The following is a 17142-nucleotide window of genomic DNA, read 5'->3' as shown; positions in this document are numbered from 1 at the left end:
TAGTTGGAATGAAAGCTATAGACAGAGTAATAAAGATCTGGTTATTTATAGTTTTTCCTCCAGGAACCCACAGTTTTTAAAAGGAAATGATCCTTCTGACTTTGCTGTTTTTTGTATGTCGTCTGCTACGTCTCTGGCTTCCATATTTTCACAGCCTCTGTCAGGCTGTGCCAATTTGGAAACTGTGTTGAGAATAACAGCTGAATAGGAGTGTGCTAGAACAATGACAGATGAGATGGGCCTGGTCTGTCAACACCCACTGCCCAGGCGACTTTCCTGCTGCATCTTATACAAAATCACACTTTTAAGTGAATGAGGGTTCCTGAGGTCGTGAGTCTGAAACTCACTCCCACAGACTGCCAATCTGGCTCTCTGAGCAAGGCCCTTCACCCCTGATTGCTCCCTGGTTGTCGCACAATTACACCCCACTGCTCCCCAAGGGGATAGGTTAAATGCAAAGGTAAATTCCTCCAATGTGAGATCAATAAAGTTCCATTATTACTTTATATTCCAGAAACTTTTCTTTTATATATCTGGTTCTAAATGATGAGCTTTTTGGGTGGAGATTTGAATGCTGGATTTCAATTTTATTTTTATCTGATTTAAAAATAAAAAAAAATTAGATTGACATCTGTCAATCAGATGAAATGGAAAAACAAAGCTTAAGGCTCCTAAAGAGCCGCCTCCTGCAGCTATATTAATACAGAGAGCTGGAATGTCAACAGAGAGCTTTAACCTACATCTAAGAGCTACACAGATCTCTACTTACTCCATTCTAAGGTGACTCCTCCTTAACTACCTGTTTAGTTGCTCTCTGCATTGGTTAAACAATAACCCCATCCCCCACTGGAGTGTATCATTTCCATCTCTGTACAGTTCTTTGTACCCTAGACTGAGATTAGAATAGATTAATCAGGGATTAGATTGTGAGTTAATAGGGAAGAGAGAGGCGTATTGAACCAGCACCTGAGTGTGTTTCACTTTCTCCTAATCCACACATAGTTGTTAAAGAAAATCGACAAGGATTTTCTGAATTTTGTTATTCCATCTTTAGAGGCTGCATGTGTTTACTTCTCTCCTTTGATCTAGCAGTAATTGTCGCTCTTTGTGTGTGGATAAGGTAATGCTATGGTGAGGTGTGTGAGCGATGACGGATGTGGAGGCGACCTACGAGGACTTCATCGCTTCTCGACGATCTGGCCGCAGGAACGCCATCCATGAGATCGCAGGAAGCGCGGGGGTGCAGGGAGCAGCCGACCTGTCCCAAACTCTAGCACAGCTTAATATCAACAAATCTGGTAAGAAACGGAAATGTAAAGTCAAACCGAGCTTTCTGTAATACATTTGGAAGGAATCAATGAATCGATTCATGCATGCAAGATTTTGTTGTCTGTGTGCGAAAACTTTAGACATCTTAACATCTCCCACGGTGTAAAAAACGCCTATTTTGTTTAAAGCAAACATCTGTCACAGGCCTGTATCTGTGCATAGCTTCATTCTCTCAAAAACATTAAGAGAACCTAATGTTTTCCATGATATAACTTTATCTCAGCTCCACCCAGGTTGGATAAGTCAGCTCTAAAATATAATAGGGATGAAAATGTTTTCTGCTCATGAAACTCCTTATCTAGCTTTCCCTGTTTCTGTCTGCTAGGTGACAAGGAAGATGAGACTGAAAAAGGCCAGGACTCTTCACCAAAAGAAGAGGAGGCTCAAGCTGAAGGCTCCTAAGTGGTAATGGATGCCATGCACTATGATCCTATAATACTTGGGGGTTTGAACCAAGAGAGAAATGCAAGAAAACTCCTGATTGCCATCATCCCACCAGCATTTACCATCAGTCCAGCCACCCTTATGTTAATAACTATGATTCTTGCTGCTTCTATTTTGTGCTTGGTTAAAAACAGACTGGATTTGATATCTAATGTTTGTATAGCATGATGTAAACTAAGCCTGGTCCTTCTATTCTGTTTGTAGTCCTGAGTGTAAAAGAAGGAAGGAAACAGACACAAAACAGGTTAATTAGGGGATTTTTTTGTTAAGGGAGTCTCATGTTTGGATAAATTAAAGCTTGCCTCCCTTCTCCCTGTTCTGCCTTGACTCAACCAGCATTCATGCATCCGAACCACTCCCAGGAAAATGTGACCAGGGACTAAAAACACTGCCCTGAGACGCCTGCACACACGCTCTCCGTCTGATGCTGTTTCCTTGCTCTCTCAGTAATTCTCTGTATGTGTACTTTTTTTCTTTGAGCCATAGATCTGGTTTAGCTACTTAACCGGCTTTGTTGACTCTCTTTCAGTCCATCTGCCTCTGGGAATATTGGCTGCAGCTGATGGAAATAATGATTAGTTAATGCACTTTTAAATCAGTGGAAAGTAGCATTTAAATCTCCACAGTTTTCTAAAGCACACAGCAGGTTAGAAGTCATGTTGAGAATTTTTTTTCTGATTTCCGATTCTTTTTTTTATATCTTATAGTAATATTTTGTAATGTAGCTATCTCCTCCATCATTTGCAGGTGGATTATTTTGCACAAATAAGTAATGATTTGTTAATTCTTGGATATTATTTTGCCATTAAATTTGGATGAAACACTTAAAACACACATCTTTACTTGGTGATTTTTTTTCTTACTGCAGAATTATACCTTTTAATGTGTATGAGGAGCATATCCCCTCTAAAATGCTGATCTCCATACAGTACTGCCATGCATCATGTCTACATGGTTGCTTCTTTGCTGCCTCATTTGGAAAAATTGCACTACTGATGCCACTCGGATCAATCATGGGTGGATTAAGATTTACTCTTTCATTTTGATGGAGTCACCATTGGCTTGCACTCTCTTAAACCTTTCCGTAGTAAAATAAGAAAAATAACCAAAAAACTGTAAAAGTTCTTTGTTTTGTTGAAATGAACTGAAAATTTCAATATGCACTCAAAGTCTTTGTTAAATCCATGATGTAAAAGAATTTATTTAGTGATATTTGAATGTCTGATAATTTTCTCCTCTCTAAGATTATTCAAGGGTATTATTCAGAATCATTTTGTACAGCAACTCAGGTGTAATGTGATTTTCTAAATGATCAGAACTGTTGCATTGCCACTGTTTTGAAATGTTTCTAGTTTCTTGACAGCATCTTTGACACTTTCATATTTTCTCTTGTGATTTGAAATTTAAAATAACTGGAGAAGTGTGGCGGTGCAGAAGCTGGCGTGGTCACTGCCTCCCTCTGGTGGTCAGAACCAGCAATTAATTAGGAGCCATATGACAAACACTGTTTGAGATACAACAGCATAAAATACTTTGTCCATTTATAGCTGTGCATTTATAGTGATACAATGCTTGACGTGTTTGAACTGTTTTCTACTTACTGTTTTGGTTTTCTATGATGGGCTCGCTGTTGAACATGAGCTGTAATCCATGTTTCCTCTTTGTGTGTCAGTGGAGGGTAGTATGCAGACATAAGCAACTTTAGTGCATTTTTAACAAGGTTATGCCCAAAATGAACATTTATTGACCGCCACTAATGTCCATTAAAAAGAAAGTTGTCTAAGGAATCAGCCAGAGTTATACCATGGCCTTGTTGGTGTCTTAAAGTGTCTGATTTTTCTGAAACCTGCTAAAGAAAATGTATCCGATAATGCATAGAGGTTTGTGAACATGTTTGTTAAATGTAAAGCTTGTAAGCCTGAATAATAAAAAAATACAAACAATTCCAGCTCATGCACTATAATTTCTTTCATATACTTGTCAGGAGGCCAAGCAGTCTTGGAGGTGGGACCCAACCTGGTTGAAAGAAGAGTTTTCAGCTTACAAAACTTTCATTTTTTCTGGTGCAGGACATCAACCAAACCACACCAACCAAGAACAATGGCAGTCATGTTTCTTATAAAGAGGAGGAACAAAATTGGAAGAAACCATTTTTAAAAGGATGCTCAGCTTCACAATAAGAAGAAAATGAAAATTTGGTTTAAACAAACAACTACAGTAATTAAGAAATACTTTTACCAATAAATACAGAAAACAAATATTTTAATTCAATCAAAACAAATACTCAAACTCAATATAGAAAACACCATACATCAGATAAACCTCCCCCCCTTCAATTATCCTGTATGCTCCTGCTTGGGAGAGTGAAACAGCAGAGGTGAGTATTTCACAATATTTTAACTCCTTAATCCATGAATTTCCCTTTTATGAATAGTTAAACAAAAACAAAATATTGTAAAGTGAACTAAATTTACCTTTTTACAAAAATGAAAGCAAGATGTGGCCAACCAAAGAACCACAACCCAAACAAATCCACTTCACCCAAAACAACAAAAATAAACCAATGTAGAAAAACAAATGCTGTGTTTAGCTGCTACTTTGGCCAATATACAGGTAACAATGGCTCATTGTTACAGCATGAAATAAGCTATTTATGACCTCGCCCTCTAAGAAATATAGAAAAATATCCAAAATGAATCAATAAAAGTGAATGTTTGTATGCTGATGTCAGCACAGAAAGTGAACAGCACTGTATCCGCCTTATTTATTTATGCTGACAGGAAATGAAAATAATGGGCCATTGATGACGTCCGTGCATTAATTGAGGCAGCCAAATAATTTTAGCTGTTTTTCCTGAACAATTATAAAGATTTCAAGAAAAACTGTCTAATCAAACAAGGGAGCCAAGTTTGGGTAGAGATAAAAAGTTGTACTTAATTCAGATATCAAACTCAAAAGAGGAGTGAATCAGCATTCACTCTAATGGATAAACTAACATCAGCAACATTGATTTACATCAGTGTTTGTGTTGATAACAGTGCTTCTTTCACATGGCAGCTCTTTTGTTAGACTTACAGGTAACTGCTTAAATGTCCTTTGCTTCTTTGTGAGCTTTGATTGCAGTTTGGTAGTTGTTGGAATGAGGAGATTCATTTGATTTTGGATTAAGAAAAAAAGAATTTGACATAGATGTTTCTTTTGGATCTATATTTTACTACTTTTTGACATTACTGTTTCCAGATGGCTTCACAGAAAAAAGTAATATAAAAATAAAACACTATAGAGAGAACAATAATAAAAAGATCACTTATGATATAATAAGGGCAACATAAAGGATGAACGCAAGGTAAAAATAATCAAAATAAGCTTCACTCACAATAAACATAAGACAAGATAAAAATCCTATTTGGAATTAAATACCCTAATGTAGCTTTAAGGACTCCGGATGGTGAAGGGGGGGCTTTAATAACTTAGAAGATGCCTCTTCTCTGTCATTAAGTCTTTATTTTATTCAGTGAGTCACTAGTGGGCCTCAGCTATGAGAAGCACTCTACTCTTTGATTCTCTGTGTTAAAACTTCTGCAGCTGTGTTCCAAAATCATTGCATAGCTGCTATAGATTTATTTATGACATTAAAAAATATAAAGGCATTCCTTCAACATAAATGAAACAAACCAATATGCTTTGTTGTCAAGTTTGGCATTAAGCTAGTTTGCTTTATTTTGTCACAAAAAAAACTCCATGTCAAAATGTAATTTCATTGGTTATTTTCTTAATTACTTTTCAGTCTTTTAAGTGAATTAACTCTGGGTACTGTATTTTCCATCTTTCCTGTGAAATAGCAAACAAAAACTGAATTTGTTTGTTTTGTTTTCTCATTGTAGTAAGTTCAGAGAAATCTTCCAAATCCTGGAAAATTTAGAGTTAAGGATGACTGAAAATTAACATACTATAGAAAAAAAAGCTTGAAAAGGTCAAGGCCTAGTACTGATCCTTGGGGAACCATGCAGGTAGTAAAGATATGAGTATCAAGGTCAACAGTGCTGCTGTTCAGAGACCTGGAGATCTGTTATTGGGTTGAGCCTGAAAGCCAGATGGTTTCTGTAATGGGTTTTAGATGAGTTATTTCTTTAGCCGGCCAAGGACTGGCTAATCAACCTTTTTTTCTGTAGAGGTATAACTTATTAGCATATAAAGAAATACATCAACATTGTGAATATTTGAAGAAAAAGAAGTAAATCTTTGTTAGTCCTATTTGGTAATTAAAAAAGTAACAGCTTCGCTATCATTTCTAGGTTAATCATTTAAAAGCAGGTCAACGGATGCAATGCTTTAAGGGAGGGGTGGAGTAAAAGCTAATCTTATGACATTAGTTATGCTTTGAAGGGAAGTTCCAGAGTTGCTGAATGAAAAAGTTTAAAAGTTACCTTTATTGCTTTTCATGAAGTTGGAGAAATGATTAAATATAAAGGTTTTCATTTACAGGTTTGTGCTGCGAGTCACAGCAAAAATATTACAAGTCCAGCTACAACTTGTAGTGTAAATGGATTTTAGTTTTTACTTTCTTTTCTCTCTTGCTGCAATTATAATAATGATATAATAATACAACTCCAAACTTTCACAATGTCTTTAATGGAATAAGATGCACATACATAATAACAATATTGCAGACATATATGTGCTCCGTGAGGAACTTTGTTCCATGAAAAAAAAATAACATATCTTCCATTTTAAAAAATAGAACTGATAAAATATTGCTTGAGAGAATATTATTACATAAGTTTTCTGCAGTTTTAGGGTCTAACCCAGCACACACGCTGACATGGTAACAGGGGAAGTGAGATACAATGACTCACAATGGAAAATGAAAAATAAAAGTGACCTGTGAGGTTATGCAGATTTAGGCGATCCAAGCAGTTAAATGTGTGGGGTTTAGTTAACTGGAAGCTTGTATTATGCCGATTAATTCTGCTTTGGAATGAAAATTCCATGCATGTCCTTGTAGAGCTCAGCGTTGACATACGCTCTTGCAACTTCCTTGAACGTTTTTCCATCGAGGATCACAAGAAAACTTGACTGGCCTGGTTTGGAGTTGATGACAGACGACAGGACCACTCCTGCAAATTGCAAAATAATTAATGAAAAAAAAAAAAAAAAACATGAGGTAGAAATTAGTGCCAAGTCCATACACAGATCACAAGCACACAAGTGAACAAACATTATTGTCCAGCTTCACATGTGTTTCCTGAACACCCACCATCGTCCTCTGACTCTCCATTTGGTCTGGGGACAAAAATCGGCTCTGAAGGCCAGCAGTTTTCTTCGTTCCAGTACAGCATTGTCTTCGTCTTTGTGTCAAACTTGGCAATCTAAAGGAGATAAACATGTTATGATACATATTTAAACAACAGTATTGTATTGGCAGCAATAGGTCTCAGAAGGAGCAGTTTGGAGTTACCCATTGAAATATTACCGCTCTCTAAATCAAATTGTATGTGCTTTACAGTATTCTAAGGTATGCTATAGATGCTAAAACATTTCCATATTTTTAGAATTAGAAACATAAATCCCAATGTAATGCATATTGCTAATATTGTACTTGAATGTCACAAAGTGGTACAGAAAAAGTGTTTAACAGAAATAAAGTCTAAATAGTTTTGCAGGTATTTTTATTCAACCTTTACTCTGATATCCCCAGAAGAAGTCAAAAAACAAACGTTTCCATGGTAACCAAATAGGAGCCCACCTGTGATTAATTGGAGAGCTTAGAGATTTCTTTTAAATTAACCTAATAAAGATCATAAAGCTAAAGGAACACAATAAACAGGCTAGGAATAATGTTTTGGTAAAGTTTTGAAGTTAGTTAAAGATTCCTAGCTTCACATATTTTATAGAGCATTTCTTAATCCATCATCTGCAATTAGAAAGAGATGGCACAGCTGCAACACTTCGGAAACATGAAGTAGAACACTGTCTCAATGAATCCCTTCCTCAAATGCACAATATCCATGCTGAAAAGTGAGGTTTGTGGTGTCTTATCCCACAGAAGTACAGAAAAATATATTAAGGTTTGTGGCTTTTATGTAAAAAAAACATAAGAAAAGGAAGTATCAATAGTTTTTCAAGTAGCACTCTTTCTGATAATAATAAATACCCTCATGATTAAATGTGAATTTAGATTTTAACAAATACAAAAAATGGCATATTTCACTTTTGTGGTATAACTAAATGTTTTATTAATAGTGACATAAATTTGGCCATCTAGGTCAAAGCTCTTTCTAGATCTCCAATCATTCTGTCTTGAACATTTAATTCTAGAGTTAAACATTGTGCAGGGCTGTCAATCAAACAAGTGCCCCTTCTCCTCAGTTGAGCTTCCCTTTGCGGAAGATGGACTTGTGACTATCTGCTGACTCAAATATTTCTCATGGTGTTGAAATACCGTGAAATGAGAGAAATCTCTATCTCAGTCCAACACAAGTGCCCTGTAATAAACTTTCACTCCACTCAGATTACATTTTAGTTAAATAGATACTGAACTGGAGGTCTTTAGGTTGTTAGTCAGCTTACTTTTAACTCTTATCCCACAGCATTGTGATAACAGCTGATATAGCAGTGTTGTACAGAATGCCCAGCCCTTGTTTTGTAAACCTGCATCTTCTCACGCTATCGAATACCAGACATGAAAACTGTTTTTCTTCTTCTCATTGTGTTTTAATGTGGAAGTGGACCCAGCGGACCAATTCCAGTTTCTCTTGTGCCAACAGGTATTTCAAACAGCAAAGCTTTAAGATGATTAGGATGCATTGGCAGGTCGGAACTTCCTGTCCACGTCAGTGGAACAGTGTTGACAGGAAGAGTCTGTTTCCCTAAATCCAGGTGCTTAAGAGATCTTAAGTGGGAGTGGGGGGCTCTGAGTTTGAGCCCCACTCCCACAGACTGCCACTCTGGTTCTCTGAGCAAGACCCTTAACCCCACCTTGCTCCCCCACGATGGCAGCCCTCTGCTCCCCAAGCTGGGGATGGGTTAAATGCATATGTAAATTTCTCCAGTGTGAGATCAATTAAGTTCAGTTATTTATTATTTATTATAAGAACCCAACTCTTCTATAACATATAGTGCCATAAGAAATCTAAAAGCTGATTTCCAACATTTCAGCCTCTCAATATCCATATAATTTTTTTTCAAAAAAGCAAGAAGAATCACCTGCTTTGACAGTGCAGATTTCTCAACAATGTTGCCGTACACAAACTGGTACTTGTTTCCGTTGTAGTCGTAGTTGATCCTGGGTAATTCAAAATCTAAAATAATAGACATAATATTATCATGATTGCATATATGAAGCGATAAGAAGTGGTTTAAGGTTGAAAAAATAGATAGTTAAAGCAAAACAGAAGGAGAAAGCATCATCAAATTTCTAAGTAGACAAAATGGGACAAAGTAATTGACTGTTGAGTAAGAGACAGTATCTAAAGAGAAGGCTAGACAAAATAAAGCGAAACAGCAAAAACAGCCCAAGTATGGCTGTCATTTAAAAGTAGGTCATGTAAACACTGAATAAATGGTGGAAAAAATCAGGAAGAACCCTCTTCTAATTAGTTAGGAAACATTTTAAACATCTCTAAATAGTTCAAGCATCAGTTGAAAGTGCTTCACCAAGTTAAGCATACCTTTTGACCTTTATCACATTTTGCAAAAAAAATAGCACAGCAGAAAATATAATTTTGACTCAATGTGATAGATATCAAAAAATTTTAGAAATTTTTTTTTTTTTTTTTTGTGGAGGGTGGTCCTGGTATAAATACATTTCTGTGAAGTAAACAAAGTGGTTGTCCTGCTTGGGGGTGCTTCTCTTCTGCAGGGACTATGGTTTATCTTATAACATTCCTCAAGAGTGCAACACAGATAGTTTAGCTCTGTACTGCATGGCTTTACCTTCGCAGAGCACCTCTGAATGACATGTGAATTTGCCCTCTTTCTCCTTCACGGCGGTGGCTGTAGTGTATTTAAGTTTTACCACATTCTCTCCAACTCCAACACCCTGAAAAAAAAACAAAAAAAACCCAGATCTGATGATGATAAACCCAACCACTTATAAATGGGCTTAAATTCAACATTTCCTCTATTTCTGTCTTACGGTTTCTGCTGTTATAGGAAGAGCAAATCTTCTGAAACTTGGTTGGGTGTAGACCTCACTTGGAGTTTCAGCATCCTTTTTCAGGTTTTTCAGGTAGAACATATCATATAGTTTGTCATCGTTGTAGGCGATGACGTCAAAGACGACGTGACCTTCATCCTCAAAGGCGTTCACGTGATGATAAATGACCATCGATTGGGTGTAGTACTTCACGTCGACCTGTTTGCCGGTTCTTCTGTCAATCAGGTGGATCAGAGTCTAAAGCACAAATAAGACATTAAGGAAATCACACTTATCCCCTCCTGCAGCCGATAAATCTGCTTTAAATCCTTACATTTTCATCAGGGCAGAACTTCATGCAGCTCGCCCAGTTCACTTTCCTCATGTAGGCTGTGGCCATCTTGAGAATGTCCAATTTGAAAGGCTGCTCAACGAAGATGATGTAATTGTCTGTGAAGCCAATGCTGTGGCAGTAGCTCGGGGAGAGAAGAGACCGGCAGGGAATAGTAGAAATCACCTCCAACTTCTTCAGAGCAGGAACAGTCTTGCCTTTCTCTGAAAAGTGGTAAAAACTTTCAGGAACTGTAGGTAACAAAGGAGACAAACTGAGTTCATTGAAATTATTATGCCATTCTATTAGTGTTAGGAATTCAGTTTGTGTGGGTTGTTTGTCTGTTTTTCTCTCTCTACCACCAGGTGGTGCCTTTCCCTCGCTGGGCCTCCCTGCACACCTGCGGCTTGTTGGATCATCACTGGAGGAGCATTTGAGCAGTGGGCTGTCATTACCTCGACACCAGAGGGTTTGCCAGTTTTGGGTACTCTAGCCAAGCTGAGATTAGCAGAGTCTAACCTAAGCTTTGTACTCTGAGTCTTATCTAGTTTTTGTCTTTGCTCTTCGGCAGGAAGCCTTCCTGAGTAACTGGATACCTGGACCTTCTCCCCCTGGAAGGATTAACTGAGAACAAACTGAGCAGGGGAAAACCTCCACATGATCCGTTCAAATCCTCTTCGGAAATCCAGGGCCAGTCCGCTCATTAACTCCTCTGGGTCCAACGCTTGTCTATCTGTCCGCCCTCCAACGAGTTCCCTCTTCTCTGGATAAAGCCCCACAAGCCGGATTCAAGGATGACAAGAGCCCACTCAAACGTGAGTCCCTCTCTAGTAATATTCAAGCCTCAGTCAAATTTCCTATGAAACCTGAGCTGATCACTGTGATATCCCCTTCAGACTTTCCAGCTCCGGTTCACTGTTCCACTGAGTTCCAGAGCCAACTTCTGTGATTCATCTACATTTAATAAACCTGTTAAAGTTTTTCCCTTGGTCTCTGAGTGGTTCTCTGCAAGTGGGTCAGATCGCTTAAATCAATCATGACAATTAGGAAGTAAACATTTTAATGGATTTGATCTGGGTTAGAGTTCAGTTATCACCCTGAGCTATTTACTTGATTTATTGATTCATTAAGACCAATTTATTGCATATTTATCATGTAATATATATGCATAGATATATGACCCCTTTATTTACTTTTAATTGATAGCAGTATCCCACTTTTGTCCTGAGAAAGACTATTTTTCTTTCAAAGAAATATTATTCAGAATGAGCCCCAAAATACAAATGTACTAAATATTAACCCTTCTTAACATATCCAGTGTGGCTTATAGATTGCTAGTGAGGCACTCATTTTAAAGGCACCCTTTATGATAGAGAGTGTATGATAGTATTGTGTGTTTCCTCAATTGTCTCAAATGTTATTGATTCTTTTTATCTCACTCAGCCTGTCAGAGTACATGTCTTAATGTAACACTATTTTCATAGACTGATAGTAGTAGGCAAGGTAAATGAAGCGCTCAATGAATTGTATTATTATTTTTGTATTAGTTTTTGTAAGGGGTTAAATTTTTACCAGAAAACAATGCTTCATTCATAAGGCCTGTTTTCATTTATGTACTTTCCAAAAGTATTTTATAATTGTTTTTACTAACAATAGATCACTTTATGCTGAGCCCCATTTAGAACATGGTGAGAAACAAACAGTTTGATGGATCACAACTTTGTTTTTGCAAGATCCTGACTTTTGTTGATATTGTTGATATATTAACATGGGTCATTGCAAACAAAAAAATAAATAAAAAATTTAAAACAATCCACTGGACTTGGTTTCCAAATTTCGAAGACGTTTCACTTCCCATCCAGGAAGCTTTTTCAATTCAAAATGTCAGGAATAGTATTGAGTTCGAGGTTTTATACATGTTTTCAAAACAAAAACAGGGCCTTGTTGGGCTACTGTATAAAATGTATAAATGTGATTTTATAGCTTAGACTAAATAATAAATGTTCCAAATCAGCATTGGAATTGGCCATGATTTTCATAACTTTGGTCCAGTCAGCTTCCACTGCCAGCGGCTGGGTATTGTACGTCATAAATTTGAAAAACAAGGTTTCGAATAGAACCATTCCTTCTAAGTTATCTTTCCTATATAGTCTGTAAACTGTATTTAAAAAAAAATTAAGACTGTTTTTCAGATACATATTTAGGCAGTGCCTGAGAATACCTAAACAAGAATAAAGAAAAAAAAAAAAAAATCATAACTCAAGCTATTTGCATGGTTTTTCTTCCTTGAATTTTTGGAAAGAACCTTGTAACCAAACAGCTTAAAAAGGCTCTATTTAAATGGAATCCACCTTCATGCAATCGATGCTGTCTTGCAGTGCCGATTGCATGAAAGGAGAACCTTGTGAGGGCATGCAGCACTTAAAAACACACATTTAGCATTCTGTGTCTCCCTAAATCTCCCTAACTCTCCATAAATTTGTACTTTCGGCACAAATAAACCTTTATACTCTGACTGATTTTGACATTTGAACTGACAACAGTTGTATTGTTGATGTACTTTTTACCAAGAAAAACAAATTATCTCAGAACTCTGTTTAAAAAAAACAACAACAAAAAAAAAACTAGAAAGGATTTGTCTTTTCTAGTTTTAAAAAGTGGCTGAGAGAAATAGGTTTCTGGGTCGGCGTATTTACATTCTAAAGTTAATGTTATTGATTACTTTTATCAGCCTGTCAGAGTCCCGACGCGCACTAAAGGGCATGCACAGACCTCGTTCTCTCCTTCGGTTTAAAGGTTTCATCACTGATATCTGTAATGTATGTTGGATGAACTGTTGCGTAATCACGTCAATCATTAATGTCTGCCATGTGCTCTGTTTTCTTCTGCTTTTATTTACTCTGTGCTTAGCAATTCATAGTTTCATTACAGTCTCAGTACAGAGGAGTGTTCATTTTTAACAAACTCAACTTCAGCTGAAACAGGGCTCTTATCAAAGAAATCGCTCAAGACTAATAACTTAATCATTGTGCAATGAGATAGATCGCGTTCTCAGACATGTGTGCAGACAAGCTGTGTAGAAATGGAAACCTACCTTCAATTTTTTTTCTAGATGATCTGAGGACGAGTCTCAGAAATGCACCGTAAAAGGTTATATCTTTTTAATTCCTCCTCGATTCTTTCAATTATGCAATAAATCCTTGTGAGTCGTCCTGTATTATATCTTAATCTATGCAGGATATTCCATTAAAGAAAAGGTTACTAACATTGGTTCCATGCCTTCAATTTCACGATAGAGCCACATACCTTACCTCTATGCTGGGTTGTGTTAACAGATTAAACCAAATTTCTTTCTCTTCGCTGAATGAAATAATATTTCATGTGCAGCTTTCTTTATGCCCAACTGAATGAAGCCAATCAGGTATTTTTCAAGATTTTGTTTTTAATGCAGTCGCTGTATTTTAATATATTAAGCTTCTCACGGATGTGTAGCTGTGACCCAACTGCCTCAAACTTCCAAATTGTATAGCTTGTTATAATAAAGACTAAGCTATTTCAGTTTTTCTTTCATTTTTAGATGTATATTAAAGCTCCTTTTTTACCTAAACTGTTCTAAAAGGCCTTGTATAAACAGGTATCTATTCTTGAGTTAAATAGTTGTGGGGGATTACTTTAATCTGTGGTTTAGTCAAGACAGCAAAGTGTAGCAGCAGTCTTCGTGATAGGTGCTGTTCCAATAGTGCTGGCAGAAAGGAAGGAGGTAGGAAGAGGAAGCAGGATGCATTCAGCATAGGAACCCTCTGATGTTCTTATCTGCTGCATTGAAGCTACGTGGATTCCCACAGCCCTTTGGAGGACAGGGCATGTAAGCACAGCCCACCTTACAGAGTTGAACAAAAATAATTTTTTTCAAGATGTATATTGTGTGAGAAAATTGCTACTGTATGCATCTTCATATGTTTTATAATGGAGAGCTTCAGATGTTTTCATCACTTAATGATGTCTGGTAGGCTGAGGGCTGTCTGTATTCAGCACATCAATCTGAAGGTCCTCTCCTTTCTTTGATAGTGCTCTCACCTTTGAGACCATGAAACGTGGAGGAATAAGAGCTAAACAGGCCATAGGAGCAACAATTCGGATGGACGGATGGTTTGATTACTTCAAAGCATAGAGACAGCTCTCTTGAGAGTTTATCTTGACTTGATTTTTTTACAAGTAAAATAGCCATATCTTATGTCTCAGCAGCTGGTACAAGTCATGGATGTGGCGTATTTCTGACAGTTTAGAAAACAAGTTTATTTTTTCTCTTTTTGCTTAGACCTGTGGTTTACCTCAGGGCTCCACTAAGTGATTTTTTCTAAATGGTTACTTTAGAAAATGAAATTCTCATTATGGTTTTATTACTTGTCTTTGACACTTAGTGGCATGGCGCCACCATATTTATCTGAACTATTAGACCTTTAGAGTATATCCAGAGTTTAAGAGTCTAATGGTGGTTCAACATTTCTAGATTTTAGGTCAAAAGTAGAAGATAGAAAGTGCCAGTGGTGGCAGCTAATCTATGGAGCAACCTACTTTAGGACATTAGAGTTACATAGACAGTTCATTGTTTTATGTGTATTAAAAATCTGTTCAAACACCCAGGATTTTAGTTCCCTTGGATCAAAAGTAATTAAGGTTTTATTAAGTAATCATATTTTTATGATTTTTTTTATTTAATCTAACTTAAAAAATGTTATTGTTATGTTGTTTTATTGTATGATATATTTAACCCTTTATGCTTCTGGGGATTTGATACCTTGGTCAGCAAAAGCCGTTTTAAAATTTGCCATAGAAAAAAAAACTTTGACTTGACAAGACTTTAATAAAATGAAGCCAGTTAACTTCAACAATAAAGACATATTAAAAGAGAAGTTATTTTGTTTTTCATAGCATATGTAACGTTTGTCATGAGAAATTATTTTATCCAACTGAATGAAATGTACTAAATTTATTTGGGTTTTCTGCTTGCATCTCTATCAGAGGTACCTGTATTTGTGCAAGATGCAAAACTTTAGTAATTAAACTGGTACACATTAAATAAATCTTAGGTTCACTGTCTGATAAGCCGAAATTGTGAGGTTGATATCAAATGAGTATTCAAACGGAACAGATAGAGATTGCCCCTAGGTATAACCTCTAATTCTGACCACACTCTGAATCATGAATAGAGACAATTTTTATCAGGGAATGATAAGAGGGTTACAGGGTTTCACAGTTTAAAAAGGTGAAACTGAGGAAATGCTTTTGCACATTCGTCAATATTGGATCTAAACACGAAACATTAACCACCATCATGCAAGACAAATATCAGACTTGTTCTGACACAGGAACATCAAATTATATGGTATTGGCTAGTATTATATCTTATTATACTTCGACCGAGCAATTTAAGAAGATTTTGACAACCTACCTTTGGCTGAAATATTCGGAACTTTAAAAAGTATGTATTTGGTTTTCCCCTTCTCTGCTATTGAAGTTCCAATGTTGTAGGCATTGCCTTCTTTGTCATAGTGCGGATGAGACGTGGCCAGGTTCACCGGCAGGTACTTCAGGTAGTCCACCTAAATGATCCAAAAAATCTTTAGGTGTGCAGAAAACATTTCACCTGTTGCAATTTTCATAGTAGCTGGGACTCTATAGGGTTACCTTTTCTTGGGTTTCAAGAGTAACAGGATCTATCTTGCGGATATAGTTGGTTTCAGCAGTGGCAAAATAGTCATTTCCATATCTGATGATGTTGCTAGTGCCATTATCAGTAAAGTCTGGCACAGTGTGGTTCAGAAAAGTGATCGCCCTGAAAAATAAGTGAATTACAGTTGTGTGAAGGTTCAGCACAATGTAAAAAAAATAAAAAATACAAATTCCTATTAATAAATTTTTTTTCATATCATTGCATAAAATAGTATTAAAGGACAATAATCAGGATAAAACTCTCGTATAAGAGATATAGAACAAATACATAATTGGATAAAAAAAAGAACAAACAAAGTAAATGAAGCAAAGACAAGAAAAAAAAACATTCTTACTTAAAGATAAAGTTTTTGCTTGGGTCTGGATATGCCATTGTCCCCATTTCAGACACCATTATTCTGTTTGCATCCATGTTGGAGTTGTAGGTGTCACCTCTAAGGAATCTACTTCTATGGGTAATTTCTCCTGTAAGGTTCAGAAAGAAAAGTTTTTTTTTTTATCCAGATGATTAGATGTTTAAATAAAAATACTTTACATTATTTGCCTTACTAACCATCCTTAAATGAGAAACTGGTTATCAAGGACATCCCGTCAAACCAGTGCTCATAACTCGTGTCCCCCACTGAGAAGATCCCAGGTCCATTACGCAGCAGGGTTCCTTGAAGCCAGTTAGGAACGCTGCCTGTTGGACATTAAAACAGAAAAACTTGCACTATTAACTTTCTGTTGCGCTCTAAATCCCTATAAAAGAACTTCATAAAACCTTATAAACCTTTGATATCTGTTTTGAAAGGCTCCGGCCGCTCCGTGGCGTTTTTGGAGAAGTCCATTGTGTCTTTGGAGAGCGGTAAGGCGCAGCTGGGTCGGAGTTTGGACAGCAATGAGCGCCACCTCCTTTAAAGCTCTCTTCTTGAGGGGGGTTGGCAAGTAGACGTAGTTATATTATCTTATCCGCCTTATCCGTGTGTAACTTCATTAAACTCTTCTGTTATTTTGAATGGTATAAATTGCAGCTCAAGTCTTGATCAAATATGCGCACTTTGCCTTTTTAACCCAACTCCAGCCTACTGAGTCCACTTTAGGTCTTAGTTTTATTTATTTTATTTAAGATAAAGAACATCTGCTGATGGACCCATTGTTTAATCTTATTTTTTTCTTTAGCATTATT

General features: G+C 36.7%; 2 protein-coding genes across 2 annotated transcripts in view; one reads left to right on the top strand and one right to left on the bottom strand.

Moving 5' to 3' along the window:
• Nucleotides 1-3702, top strand: part of pkia (protein kinase (cAMP-dependent, catalytic) inhibitor alpha) — a 5423-nt gene extending 1721 nt beyond the window's left edge. Inside the window, exons 2-3 of the mRNA XM_015389370.1 lie at nt 1121-1298; nt 1655-3702. Coding sequence (XP_015244856.1) covers nt 1148-1298; nt 1655-1731 — 228 coding nt within the window. The 5' untranslated portion in view covers nt 1121-1147 and the 3' untranslated portion in view covers nt 1732-3702. The remainder of the gene's footprint in view (nt 1-1120; nt 1299-1654) is intronic.
• Nucleotides 3703-4745: 1043 nt separating this feature from the next.
• LOC107093921 (beta,beta-carotene 15,15'-monooxygenase-like) lies at nt 4746-16866 on the bottom strand. The gene is made up of 11 exons (XM_015389273.1): nt 16747-16866; nt 16528-16656; nt 16310-16439; nt 15930-16077; nt 15694-15844; nt 10245-10465; nt 9911-10168; nt 9709-9814; nt 8980-9074; nt 7031-7142; nt 4746-6890 (listed from the first exon to the last, which is right to left on the bottom strand). The coding sequence occupies exons 1-11, from the start codon at nt 16802-16804 to the stop codon at nt 6736-6738; spliced, it is 1563 nt and encodes a 520-aa protein (XP_015244759.1). The 5' UTR covers nt 16805-16866; the 3' UTR covers nt 4746-6735.
• Nucleotides 16867-17142: the final 276 nt, after the last annotated feature.

Source organism: Cyprinodon variegatus, unplaced genomic scaffold (genome assembly GCF_000732505.1).
Source record: "Cyprinodon variegatus isolate N-32 unplaced genomic scaffold, C_variegatus-1.0 Scaffold20, whole genome shotgun sequence".
NCBI lineage: Eukaryota > Metazoa > Chordata > Actinopteri > Cyprinodontiformes > Cyprinodontidae > Cyprinodon > Cyprinodon variegatus.
Note: the sequence above shows the minus strand (reverse complement) of the source record. Positions and strands in the feature narration are given on the sequence as shown.